The following is a 12,917-nucleotide window of genomic DNA, read 5'->3' as shown; positions in this document are numbered from 1 at the left end:
ATTCCATATGCTGTACAAATATGCGGGGGTGATATCGGAGGAGCATCAAAAGAAACCCAAATTCGGAAGAGACACAGACACCCAGATGATAATGTTTCCTTCCATGGAGATCAAGGGGAATCTACCGGTGTGAATTTTCTTTTACAGGATAGGCGCAATTAAGGGGAGTATTTTTCTTGTGTTTCTTTGCAAATTTCCAATTGAGTGTTGTATTACAAGTCTGCCTGCTAGATTAATCGATGACTTTCGAAACAAGTTTGTGTGGTAAATTTGTAACCTCACATTATATGGTATCAACGATATTAGTTCACGACTTCAGCAGCCGTACAGTAACAGGATTCTCTATCCTATTCAAGACGTCTTTTCTTATTATGATTAGCAGCAATATTCCTCTCAACATCCCTCGTTTTCATCCCATAGGTCTCCCACTCATCCTGATACACAAGATCCTTCCTCCAGTCGACCACAGCATTATTCTGTATTATTTCTTTGCGCATTTCGTCTGTTATATTTGGTGGTTCTTTTTGTTTTTCCTTATTCTTTTTGCCAGGATGCTCAAAGGTACAATTGAGCAATTCTCGCAAACGTGCTTCTTCTTTGTGGCTGGCTTGTCGGTCGAGGTAGGCGTTGTAGTCATCCAGGCGTTGCTCTAATTCGAGTTGTTGATACTCGGAGTCACTGATTTCTTCATATGTTGAGTCGTATGGTTTATCCTTTGGTGAGCCCGCGTCGTTAGGTTTGTGTTTTTCATCGCCACTAGATATATCCTCGACGTCGTCGGTGTTTTGAGAATTTACCTCGTCCTCGTCTTCCGATGGGCCGAATTCGTCGAGATCATCTTCACCTCCATCATCGTCGCCCTTGTCGTCGTCTTTTTCATCATTCTCCGTATCCTGTTCCGAGGAAGAATCATCGGAACTGCCCGAACTTGCTCTCGCTCTTTTTCGACTTTTCTTAGCTAACATTCTTTCAACTTTGTCATATGGCACGTATGTTTTCGTTTTTCCCTTGTGCGTTCTATTAGTGACGTCGAGCTTCAATCGACGAGGAAGATTAACATAGTAGTCAAATGTATTGTGCTTCATAGACATTGTAGTAAGAGCCCTTTGAACATCTTTCTTCCTTACGAAGGGCAATCTTCTTCGCCGCTCTTTGTCTAGTCTGTCGAGTGCCGTGTTATGCGCTTCCTCCATTAAGCGAATAACGAGGTCAACGGTGATGTCGTAGAATTTACCCAGAGCATCTGCTGTGAGTGACGGGGTTTCACCTTTAGGGGCAATGTTTTTCCAATTGTCTTCGGGTCGAGATTTGCCGGGATTCATAAAGACCTTCTCGGATAAACGTATCCAGTTTTTGAGGTCCAGCAAGCCAGCACTTGGTGAGACGGCTTGTGGTAGGGCATCTTCATCGCCCGAAGTGAGCAATTCCTCCACTTTGTCTGCTTTGGTTCGATCCAAAACCCAAAAATCAGATGAACCGTACTCTCTTTCTGCCTCCAAAAGGTCTTTTTTCTGCTCTTCGAGTCCAACACTTTCCGCAAGTTGATCCAGAACTTCTTCTAGATCGTCATTAATCTCTACTGCAGCGGGAACTTCCACATCGAGAAGAGACGGTTCCAACAATTGATGACGCTGTAATCTCTCCTCCAAAAATTTAATGTAATCCGCAACCTCCAGCCGTGACTTGGAGTTGACGAGCCGCGCAATTTCACCAACATTTCCCTTGCCTTTGCGAGCAAGCGCCGTGAAAAAAGCATCATTTTCCTTTCCAGTCCACTGAACTAAGCCAACGGTGGCCAGAGTGACGTTTTGTTGCTTGTTCCATGTCTTTGAATCGGGGTCGATGTGCATGTCCTTGAGTAGGGTCTTGTACACCTGTATGGAAGATCTTGAGAGGTAGGTTCTCTTGTCATTTTGTAGTCGCGACGTTGTTGAGGTATGTTTGCCTTTAGTCAATTCAGAGTCCGACTTCGAATCGTCATCTTCAGTTTGGGCTTCATCCTCCTCACTTGCATTTTTGGCAATGTCTTCATCATCTGAATGTGAAGCTGAGTCGGAAGATTCATACCATGATTCTGAGGATGAGAGTACTGGAAGATCTTCGGGTGGCCCGAAGATGTCCTCTTCTTCGCTGTCGGCAATAGGTTGATTGTCTACTATTGCGCTCATGGTTCCTTTGTCTAATGATTTATCTGATCGGAGTAAATCAGGACCATTGGAAGCTGGCGATAGCACTCTTTTGCCGCAAGCGCAACATGCTCAAATTTTATCATCCCAATCCATACCAATGCAAAATATTAAATTGGCAGAGTTCAAGCGCATCCCGATCTTCTTATATAAGTAGAATGAGATGGTTAACATTCAAGAAGTTTGAAGCTCAAAAACATTGTCCCGATAAGATAAGAAAAGTTTGCACTGTTTGTCTCGCATTTACCTAACTATTTCCCAACTGCCATAGTTAACTTAACTAACTAGTTATTATTAAGACAACTCTACAACCTGGCTCAATATGTAATGCGACGCATGGCTTTTCTCTTACGACGACAAAGCAGAAATCTGTTGTGGTCATGGCCTTACAATGCACCTTGGCAGCAATCAGTATCCTCTTGGTTTCCACGAAGGTTGCCATCAATGACTGTACTTGCCCGCTATGCTTCGACAAAAGCTGAAGACATTATTCCGCTGAAGATACAGCTTCGTGACTATCAGGAAGAGTCTATTCAATCTGTTATAGAAAACCTTGGGAAGGGACATAACCGTCTTGGATTATCGCTGGCTACTGGTTCAGGAAAGACCGTTAGTAATCTCTGTCTCGATTCTTCCAGCTCGATGGTTTGCTGACTTGGACATCTCTAGGTAATCTTCACGCAACTCATCCATCGCATACCCCCTCGAAATGGCCGCGCAGACCAAACTCTCATAATCGCTCATCGAAAAGAGCTCGTCGAACAGGCAGCGCGTCATTGCCGACTCGCATACCCAGACAAAACCGTCGAAATCGAAATGGGCGCGACGAAGGCATCCGGGGCCGCTGATATAACGGTTGCTTCAATACGGAGCTTAGCATCCAAGGGCCGGATCGAGAAGTTTGATCCCAGTTATTTCAAGTTGGTGTTGGTTGATGAAGCGCATCATATTGTCGCGCCCCAGTACCGCCAGGCTCTTGAATACTTTGGCTTGACTGAACCATCTAACAATGCGCCGGCGCTTGTTGGGGTTTCTGCTACGTTTTTCAGATTTGATGGATTGAAGCTTGGGTCTGTTATTGATCATATTGTTTATCATAAAGACTACATTGACATGATTGGTGAAAAATGGCTCTCGGATGCTATCTTTACGACTGTCAAGACCAATGTGGATCTATCGCGTGTCGCCAAGGATTCGTCGGGCGACTTTGCGACGAGAGCGCTTTCTGAAGCTGTCAATACTGCCACTGTGAATGATGTTACGGTGCGATCTTGGCTCACACATGCCAGTGATCGTCGATCGACACTGGTGTTTTGCGTTGATATTGAGCACGTCCGCCAACTCACAGAGGCGTTCCGCGACAACGGTATCGATGCTCGCTACATAACTGCGAATACGCCCAGGCAGACAAGAAATGAGGAATTGGAAGCATTTAAAAAGGGGGAATATCCGGTGCTACTCAATTGTGGCCTCTTCACTGAAGGAACAGATATTCCTAACATAGACTGTGTTGTCCTCGCGCGCCCTACACGATCAAAAAGTCTATTAATTCAAATGATTGGACGAGGTTTACGATTACATCCTCAAAAGGAGAATTGCCACATCATTGACATGGTGTCCACGTTGAATACTGGGATCATGTCTACACCTACTTTGTTCGGTCTTGACCCCGACGAGGCACTCAATACGCAAAGCGTAAAGGACATTCAAAAGCGAAAAGAGCATGAAGACTTCGACCCAGATATACCCGACGCAGGCTACATCCGCCCTCTTGGCGATGACGATGTAGATGTCACATTTACCACATACGACAGCGTCTTTGATCTTCTCAACGACGAGCGCGTAGATCGCCACATCCGCTCCATCAGCCGTTACTCCTGGGTGCGCGTGAACACAGATCGATATATCCTTGCCGAAAAATCAGGCTGGATGACAATCGAAAAAAGCGACCAAGACATTGATGGCCCCTGGGTCGTCGAACTCGTGCAAAAATACGAAGCAGCAACTGGTATAGTGCACACGAGACCTAGAGTTATCGCCCGCGCACCGGACTTTGAGCAAGCAGTGCGCAGCGCAGATACATTTGCGAGCACTAATTTCAAGGATTTTGCGATAAACTCGTCGCAGAGTTGGCGCCGGGCGCCGGCGTCTGAGAGTCAGCTCAAGGTTTTGAATGGTAAGAAGATTTTGGACAGGCTGATTACGTCCAAGGATCTTACGAAGGGGCAAGCAGCGGATATGCTTACGAAGCTTCGCTTTGGGACTAAGAATCGGTTTCAGAGTGAGCAGAAGAAGAGGAAGAAGGAGGAGAAGATGAGGAAAGAGTTTGAGAAGCAGATAAGTCAGGGGGATGTTAGGGTTGGGCCACTGAGTCAGCAAGACTTGTAGTGAAGCCATTCTAAGGTTCATGTATTATACAGTATTATACATTTAATATACATAATGTGCCACTTTGGCTTATATCAATGGCCGAGCTCGTTCAATTCACGCCTGCATGACGATAGTAAACTCGGATAGACCCAGGAAATATTTCAGTACCATGGGCCATAGTTCCTTTATAAGGCTCACTTTTGACCACTCGCAGCCGTCGAAGCAGCATTGCAGTCATGATCCCGATCCTTATTCCCAAAAAGCGCCTGAAACTCGCCCTTCTCCATCGTTAGCACATAGGTTCGCGCCTTGAAGGTCGTCGGGAAGTCGAATTTCGTCTGTCCCCTGAGGTTGATGCCTTGCTCAGGTAGCAGCCTGTATACTTTTTCCCATAACGTACGCATGAACCTTCGCGTCAAGCGGTGAGGCCTTCCATTGCGGTATATTGCCTTGAAACTCCGTCCTCCTTGCGGTCCATCATGTACCAATGTTTCTAGTGGCGACTGCTCAGCGGCGGGAGACACTTTCGTTCGTCGAACGGGTGGCTTCCATGGCTCAGTGCCGTCTATGAGGCCTCGTAGAAGATTCGCTTCGGCCGGATCAGCTGGTGGTAGAGCTGCATATTTTGATCTATTAAGTAGTCGTTTTCGTAGATTCTCTTGCCGACACTCGGGAAGGGGTTTCATCCAGGCATTCAACTTGGGTATGTTGACGGTATCACTGGCTCGAAAGCGTTTTCCGTGAGCAGATCTTGCGAAAGAATCGTTTCTTTGTGATTTAATCAGTGCTTGAAGCACTTCGGGAACCTCCCAGTAGGCTCCAGCTGGTTCTTTCTTCTTTTGTTCTAGGTACTCTTCGATGTCGGCACTCGAGTTGAAGACTTTGTTCCCGCCACGACCATTCGGCACCAATTTAGAGAGGAGAGTGTATTTCTTAGCGCCAATTCGTCCATATGCGAGCATCAGTATCCGATCCAAAGGCTGTTGATAGCCCTGGTTTCCCCGTCGTATTAATGATAGGAAGTTTCTAGCTGATTTCTGAAGATTTTTCTGTCTTTCGAGACTCGCGGCGTTCAGTCTTTGTTGATGCTTAGCGGACGGACGACGAGCTTGCTCGAATTTCTGCTCATCGGCAGTGAAAGCAGCCGACTTCTTGCGATATCGTTCGAGGACATATTTGTGCATGTACTTTCTCGCGACGGGATCTGGTAAATAGGAACACTCACGGAGCGTGGCTCGGAGGAGATGCCGCCATACTTCCGGCGGAGCTAGAGAGGCCTGCGACATGCAGCCCTCACTGCTTTATAAAATAAGAGGTGAAATGATAAAGCAACAAGTATCATCTGTGAATCTATGCCAACCAGACCATGACATCAAATCGGTAAAAGTTGAACATTGGCGTCGACGGAAACGCTAGCCCCAAAAAGGCAAGAGTGCTTTTAGTCACGCGTCGTCGGCCAAACGCGAAAAGAGCCCCCGCGACTTCCCTCTGACCTCTGACACGCTTCTTCGCACCTTCCTCTCGTCCCCCCACACAACTTGCTCTCTTTGCTCTTGCTTGCATATTCGATCGAATGGACAAATTCTAGATCAATCGCAGTATATACACAGTCTCCTTGCGAATATTTCCTGGTTGTCACTTGCTCTGCCTCTACCAGGGGTGCATTCTTGGCGCCTTTCTTCCCTGCGTCCTGTGGGGGATTGATCTCATTTTCTCCCTTCTGTGATTTGCCTGCGGAGACGCGCGCCCTTTCCCGACGTCTTTCCACATACAGATCACATCTTTGCTACTCTTCGCCTTTGTACGAGCCCTGAAACTACCTTGGAATTTTCGAGAAATCCAGATGAGATCTAACTGTGAACTTGCATATAGACATGTTGACAAAATTGTTGACTTGATGCTCGCGTTCGACTAATATCGAATCCGTATATTTTTCGCTGGCGCTATGGCTACGAGTAGCAACCACCGCCAACGACCAAGCCTCCCTATGTCCTACTCGCAAAACAGCATAGGGTCGGCCAATGGCTTGCCCATGTCCCAATCTCATATGGGATCATTCAACCACTCACAATCAGTCGCATCGACACCGACACCGACGCCACCTACACGAGGGTCGCAACAGTCCAGCATGTCGTATAGTTTCCCGAACGGGGTTTCGCACCCTTCGATGTCAAATAGCTTCAACGGTTATGAGCGAACGAATGGCTATGGAGGAATGGCCCTGCAGCAAGAAGAATATAAACCTCAAATATACCGGGTAGGTCCGCCGAAGACTACGGTGGAATAGACTAGACACAAAGCTGACTTACTTTTGTTTCAGGCCGTCTATTCGAATGTTTCTGTTTATGAAATGGAAGTTAACGGTATCGCCGTCATGAAACGCCGATCGGATTCTTGGTTAAACGCAACTCAAATCTTGAAAGTGGCCGGTGTAGTCAAGGCTAAAAGGACAAAAACTTTGGAAAAGGAAATTGCCGCTGGTGAGCATGAGAAGGTCCAAGGCGGTTATGGCAAGTACCAAGGCACATGGGTTAGCTATCAACGAGGGGTCGAGCTTTGCCGGGAATATCAGGTTGAAGAAGCACTAAGACCCCTGCTCGAGTACGATATGGACGATGGCAACTCCCGACGTGCGTCACTTGAGACCCCAACAAAGGAACAAGCAATGGCAGCTCAGCGGAAACGTTTATACAATGCTGAGAACCGGGGAATTAGCCAGCCTGCCCAGGCTACTTTCTTTCAAAACATGTCTCGTACCGCGGCAAATGCCGTCAATGCTATCAGCAAAGCTCGATTTGAATCCCCGAACAAAAGAAGGCCAAGCCTAATGCGCAACTCATCACAACAGATGAGCAGTCAAGAGTCCTTGAATGCTCCTGGCGGTACACAGAATAGCATGTACAGTGTTCATTCTGACAGTGGTTTCGCAAGTCAAAACGCTCACGGTGGAAGAAACGATCCCACACTTGACCATGAAATCATACTGGAACCTCCACGCAAACGAGTGAGAAGTTCGTCAAATCAAGGACGCTCATTTGGAGGAAATAGTACGATGTCTGTATACGAGCCCACTCCTACAGAGCCAAATGATTCGTTTTACCAGCAGGCAGATGATTCCATGGCAGTTGACGACATGAATGGGACAGATCCGCTTCCTCCACCCGCGCATCCAGATTGCTTCCAAAAAATGAAACTTATCATGACCCTATTCCTTGACAAGCGCATGAAAGATTTCTCAAGGCACCCTGCCCTGGTACAGCTATCAGGCGAGGATCTTGAGATACCCTTGGACGAATATCAAAACAGCGCTCTGCACTGGGCGGCAATGCTAGCCCGTCTTCCGCTACTACATGCGCTTGTTGAAAAGGGTGTGAATATTTATCGATTGAATGCCGCTGGTGAAACCGCGTTGCAAAAAGCGGTCGGGACGCGAAACAACCTTGATTACCGAACCTTTCCTCGGTTACTTGAGATACTGGGACCTACTATTGACATGGTCGATCATAGTGGTAGGTCAATTCTACATCACATTGCGATCATGGCTGCAACCGGCGGTGGTGGACATGTCTCCGCGAAGCATTATCTCGAATCGCTATTAGAATTCGTGGTTCGACATGGCGCCAGAAGCCAAGAAAACGACAAAGCTGCGACGAATGGTGAGAACGAGCAGTCGCAGGGCGAGATTATCAGTCTCGGCAGATTTGTCTCTGAGTTGGTCAATCTGCGAGATGACCAAGGCGATACGGCTTTGAACATCGCTGGTCGTGCGCGATCAGTACTTGTGCCACAATTACTAGAGGTTGGAGCTGATCCTCAAATCCCTAATCATACTGGCCTCCGCCCTGCAGATTACGGTGTGGGTGTTGACATGGTCAATGAAAGCTCTCAAGCGCAACCAGGCGATGAGAAAAAAGACACTTTCATTGACCAGTTGGCTAAAACGAAGAAAGAGATTCTCGATGGTAAGTTGTCAGTTGACTTGTAATGTAATTCTTCCAGCGCTAACCTCTTATACAGCTACTCTTGCGCAAATTGGGTCCTTGGTTGAAGAAACATTGGGTGGCATTGACCGCGACTTGACTTCAGACTTGAGCAAAAAGCAAGCTGAATTTGATCACTGGCATGCAAAGATACGCGAGAGCGCACGTGCCCGACAGATCGATCAAAATGAGCTTGACAGCCTCAAGCGCAAAGCATCTGATCGGTCAAATGTGAGTCGACGGATAAAGAATCTCGAGAATGATGCCGAGGATTTGGTGAATTCTCTGAAGAGTTACTATGGCGACGACTTTGACGTCTCTAGTACATATCCCGTGGGCTATGCAGATACTGATTCAGGTGTTGATGTGAACGAGTTCAGCAGATTGTTCTCGGACTTTGACCCGAGTGGCGAGCTGTCGGCCGACCAGAAGGAGTTCTTGGCGGCATTACCATCTGCAGCTACTCTAGAAAGCCGTCTTGAGGCATACCAAGGTCTCAATAAAAAAATAAATGACGAGATCAGTCTTCTCAAGTCCAGGAATGTAGTCCTCGGCGAAAATTATCGTCGTGTGGTTATGGCCTGTACTGGCTTTACCGCCGAGCAGGTTGATGAGGCTGCCGAAGGATTGACGAAGCATATCAAGGATTTGAACGACAATCCGGTGTCAGAAGACGAGGCGATCGAGATTCTGATGAAAGATCGAGGTCAAGACTGGTAGACGAAAGATGCGTCTCCGGCCACTTAATACAAGATCGGCTATCTCATAACGAGATTCCCAGATCACATGCATTGACTCTTTCCACATATTTCCAGCATTGTTCTTGGTGTACGAAGGATGGTAGTTGATTTATTTTTTATTTTCTCTTTTCGCAGATACCCCGCTACAAATCTTTAAGGCTTTGTTCTGCTCTTGTTCTGTGTCTGATTTGCATGGTTTACTCTGTACTTTATCCACGGTCGAGATGATCTCTGCTTGTAAGATACATGTTTGTTGTATATACTCCAAGTGCCTTCATTGCGACAGGTCAATGTACCTTAGTACTAATCGAGTTCACGTGAATTGCATGTACGTACTTGTACTCCCAGGGCTAAGTTATCGAATGATTCGCCTAATATAACTACGTAACTCTCTCCCCCTTGAACAGTAACTTCCGACACACCTCTAATCAGTGAAAACCTCCTTCTACGTACTTGAGGTCAGTACTAAACTCCAGAGTCCATGAGGCAGGCCATTACCGAAATTGGCAAGTCTGAGACACAGTCTGAACCCTTTCCGGCAACCCTCACCCCGTGGCCGTGTGGCCGCACAGTCCGTGACGGTTAACGTCTCAGAACCGGAACAACGGCATTAGCACCTAACTAGTTAATTCCCACTTACTAAAAAAGCCATGAGACAAAAAAAATGCAACCGTGCCCCTCAGAAGTTCAGACTAGCGCGCCTTCCAGACTATAAGATTCTGACAAGAAATGTATGAGCCTTCAGCCTCCGGCTTGGCCAGCGCATTGCATTGAATTAATTTGAGAGCGTCCTGATTAGGGATAGTCGTACCCTGTCTCATGTAGATAATATCATCCTTGGGCGAGTTTTGGGTTGAGGCTACTTCTGCGACAAATCCAATCGGAGAGATGATTTGTTGCACAAATTGTTTAGGTGAGACTATCGTGGCACTGCCGAGAACCGATGTGGCTTGGAATACCCATGTCGCGGTTCGCAAGTTTATTGTGATAACCCTAGTTCGACTTTGAGGACATATCATAGTATCAGTTTTTTTATTTTTATTTTTATTTTTATTTTTTTCTGGTATTGGCTAGGCGTGCATGTATTGGACATGAGAGAGTATGCAAATCTAGAGCTATTGTTACTTGCTTTTACTCCAGCATTTACGCAGGTGTCGTTCAATACAAGCCAGGGGTGGCTAGTTTGACTGAAGTCTGATGCTATTAATCTAGCGGCACATTTAACTGTGCAGCATTCGTAGGCGCCATTTTAATCGATCACAACTACACTCATGCATGAGCTTGACCTATCTGAAGTTAGGCTCATACTTTAGTTCCGACAAATCTGTTACTAGATCAAATCCAGTGTTCAGATCATTGTATGGTCTCCTCTCTTCCTTCTATTGCTAGCACTCAAAATAACTTGGCGTCTGAAGGGAGAGTACCCCTTCAGACCGCAAGTGAGACTCGATGGGTTTGGAGACCTTACATAGATAGGTATCTGACCAGGGGAACATGTGACAGTAAGTACTCATATATCACTCATATGTATGCATCATGCAATACCCAGAAACCGCTACATTGCGTGTGTGATCTAGGATCTCAACAGCTGTACTGCCGATAGAGTATCCACAACCATGGCTGCTAGCACGCTCCTAACGACGCTTTTCCCAACATGAAGTAGCCTCAGAACCTCTTCAGATGGAGTCAGCTTTATATCTACGTATCGCCTCCTAGCTTGCTTCTAGACTTGGGGGCATGGCTTTGTGGGTCTTCTTACGCAAGCTTGGTGTTGTTGTGCTTGTGCTAGAGTAAGTATATAAGCACGTAGACCTATATATCGTCGTACCCACAGTTTGTAAATTAAGGATCACAATTGCAAATAACTAAGGCATATCAATCACGCTAATACATATTCAGTCCAAAACTAGAGACTCTCATCAAGAGATATTATCTCTCAATCTCTTTTCTATTCAACTTTCTCTACATTAACTTTCGCTTACATCAACGACTCTATATTCTTTCCCAGCATCCGTATTTGCATACACAACCACATTCAATATGCAGAACTATAGGGCAATTGCATTGCTTACTCTCCTTCTCCATGGCTTATCAGTATATGCCGATCCATCACTCGCCAGTAATCTCGACGTCCCTTTGAGACTACGAAAACTGGACCGACCTTTGATACAACGACGCACCTCAGTCGACTTTTTAAACCACGACAACAACACAGAAACCAAGACAAACATTATAACCATCCCAGCCAAGAAACTTCTTGCCCGAGACGATTCCACTTCTGTACCTACTTTCGACGAAACAGTATTCAACCAAAGCGCCACAACCGCATGCACGAATGCCGTCGCCAACTACGCAGAAGCAATCAACCCCAGCGGCCTTGTAGCATGCTACAACATTGCCATTTTTGACAACGCCACGGGCGTCTTTCAGACGGATGTACGTTTATATCAGAAATCGGCTGCTACGGGCTCGTTTGGGGGGTTGGTTCCGTCTGATCTTTCCATGTCATTCTCAATTGCGCAGGCGACGCTTTCGAATCCGGTGCTTATGGCTACGAATGGATCGATAACCACCAGCACTCCAGTCAGTGGTCAACTTGTGATGGGATTCCAGAATATTGGGCAATTGAGTAAGAGTTTAACTTTCTCAAAGCTCAGCGTGTAAGCGTCATCCTTCCCTTTTCTTTTCAGTTTGAAGTGGTAACTGATCTTAATGCAGTGACGATCTCCGCATTCTTATGATCCCATCAATCTCTCTCGGCGCAACCTCCCCAGACGGAGCTACCATCAACACATCTCTCTCATCTGACACTCTCTCCTACGTAGCGGGCGAGCTCGTCCAAACCAACGGCACACCGACAAACATCACAACTCCAGAGGCAGCTTCTCTCGCAAGTCCAATTGTTGCTGCTGCGTCTGTGTTTGTTCTTCCAGGGACGGATATCAAAGTTCCTCCTGTCGGCTTGATTATTACCTGCATCTGGACGGGTCTGTTGCTTTTGGCTGTTGGGGGAGGGACTTATGGGCGATATCAGTTTCGGGTTCATTACAGGCAGCGAGTGCAGCGCGCGATGGCTAGCAACAAGACTGTTCCTTACTAGACGGATTATCTTTGATTTTTTCTCTCTCTATTTTGTATACTTTGCTTGTTGAGCCTTTATCGCATTTTTGATACCTCCATTGTACTAGACTCTGCATGTTTGGCTAACGGCTTTCTCGTTCCTGGTGAACTTGAGATAATGACCTATAATTTCAATTTATTCTAGCGATATCTAACAAAGAATCAGATCTCTTCCTCTCTCAATTCCACAAACTAACCATACTAATCCCGAATCAATCCATCACCTCTCGCTTTGTAGTTATATAATTTTGCCCTAACAGACCTACGTCAGAGACATTTCCGCGCTATTCTGTTTTGGGACTGATAACGATAGAAGGAAAAAAAGTTGCGCGGGGTATTCTTTCTTGTTCCGGAAACGAAGAGAATCTGGAATTTTGGGTCTCTACTATATATTATTCATCACATCTGATAGTCCGTTGACGTGAACATCATATCTGCGCTTTGCATAGCGTCGTGTCCCTGCAATTGAGGAATCCCATGTCGCAGTCTTTCATCTAAATTCGTGCTCTTTATACTAGCCA

General features: G+C 46.3%; 5 protein-coding genes across 5 annotated transcripts; 3 read left to right on the top strand and 2 right to left on the bottom strand.

Moving 5' to 3' along the window:
* Positions 1–347: 347 nt before the first annotated feature.
* On the bottom strand, positions 348–2,168 carry EYB26_007397 (uncharacterized protein; the record flags this gene model as incomplete). Its single annotated transcript, XM_054266666.1, has 1 exon — positions 348–2,168. The coding sequence occupies one exon, from the start codon at positions 2,166–2,168 to the stop codon at positions 348–350; it is 1,821 nt and encodes a 606-aa protein (XP_054122641.1).
* A 462-nt stretch (positions 2,169–2,630) lies between these two features.
* On the top strand, positions 2,631–4,574 carry EYB26_007396 (uncharacterized protein; the record flags this gene model as incomplete). The annotated part of the gene is made up of 2 exons (XM_054266665.1): positions 2,631–2,795; positions 2,856–4,574. 2 exons carry the CDS (start codon positions 2,631–2,633, stop codon positions 4,572–4,574), a joined length of 1,884 nt encoding a protein of 627 aa, XP_054122640.1.
* Positions 4,575–4,750: 176 nt separating this feature from the next.
* Positions 4,751–5,842, bottom strand: EYB26_007395 (uncharacterized protein; the record flags this gene model as incomplete). Its single annotated transcript, XM_054266664.1, has 1 exon — positions 4,751–5,842. One exon carries the CDS (start codon positions 5,840–5,842, stop codon positions 4,751–4,753), a length of 1,092 nt encoding a protein of 363 aa, XP_054122639.1.
* A 761-nt stretch (positions 5,843–6,603) lies between these two features.
* Positions 6,604–9,256, top strand: EYB26_007394 (uncharacterized protein; the record flags this gene model as incomplete). The annotated part of the gene is made up of 3 exons (XM_054266663.1): positions 6,604–6,813; positions 6,877–8,518; positions 8,574–9,256. 3 exons carry the CDS (start codon positions 6,604–6,606, stop codon positions 9,254–9,256), a joined length of 2,535 nt encoding a protein of 844 aa, XP_054122638.1.
* A 2,060-nt stretch (positions 9,257–11,316) lies between these two features.
* EYB26_007393 (uncharacterized protein) lies at positions 11,317–12,376 on the top strand (the record flags this gene model as incomplete). Its single annotated transcript, XM_054266662.1, has 2 exons — positions 11,317–11,936; positions 11,995–12,376. The coding sequence occupies 2 exons, from the start codon at positions 11,317–11,319 to the stop codon at positions 12,374–12,376; spliced, it is 1,002 nt and encodes a 333-aa protein (XP_054122637.1).
* Between the last annotated feature and the right edge of the window lie 541 nt (positions 12,377–12,917).

This window comes from Talaromyces marneffei, chromosome 5 (assembly GCF_009556855.1).
Source record: "Talaromyces marneffei chromosome 5, complete sequence".
Classification (NCBI taxonomy): Eukaryota; Fungi; Ascomycota; class Eurotiomycetes; order Eurotiales; family Trichocomaceae; genus Talaromyces; species Talaromyces marneffei.
This window is presented reverse-complemented; position numbering and strand designations above follow the sequence as displayed.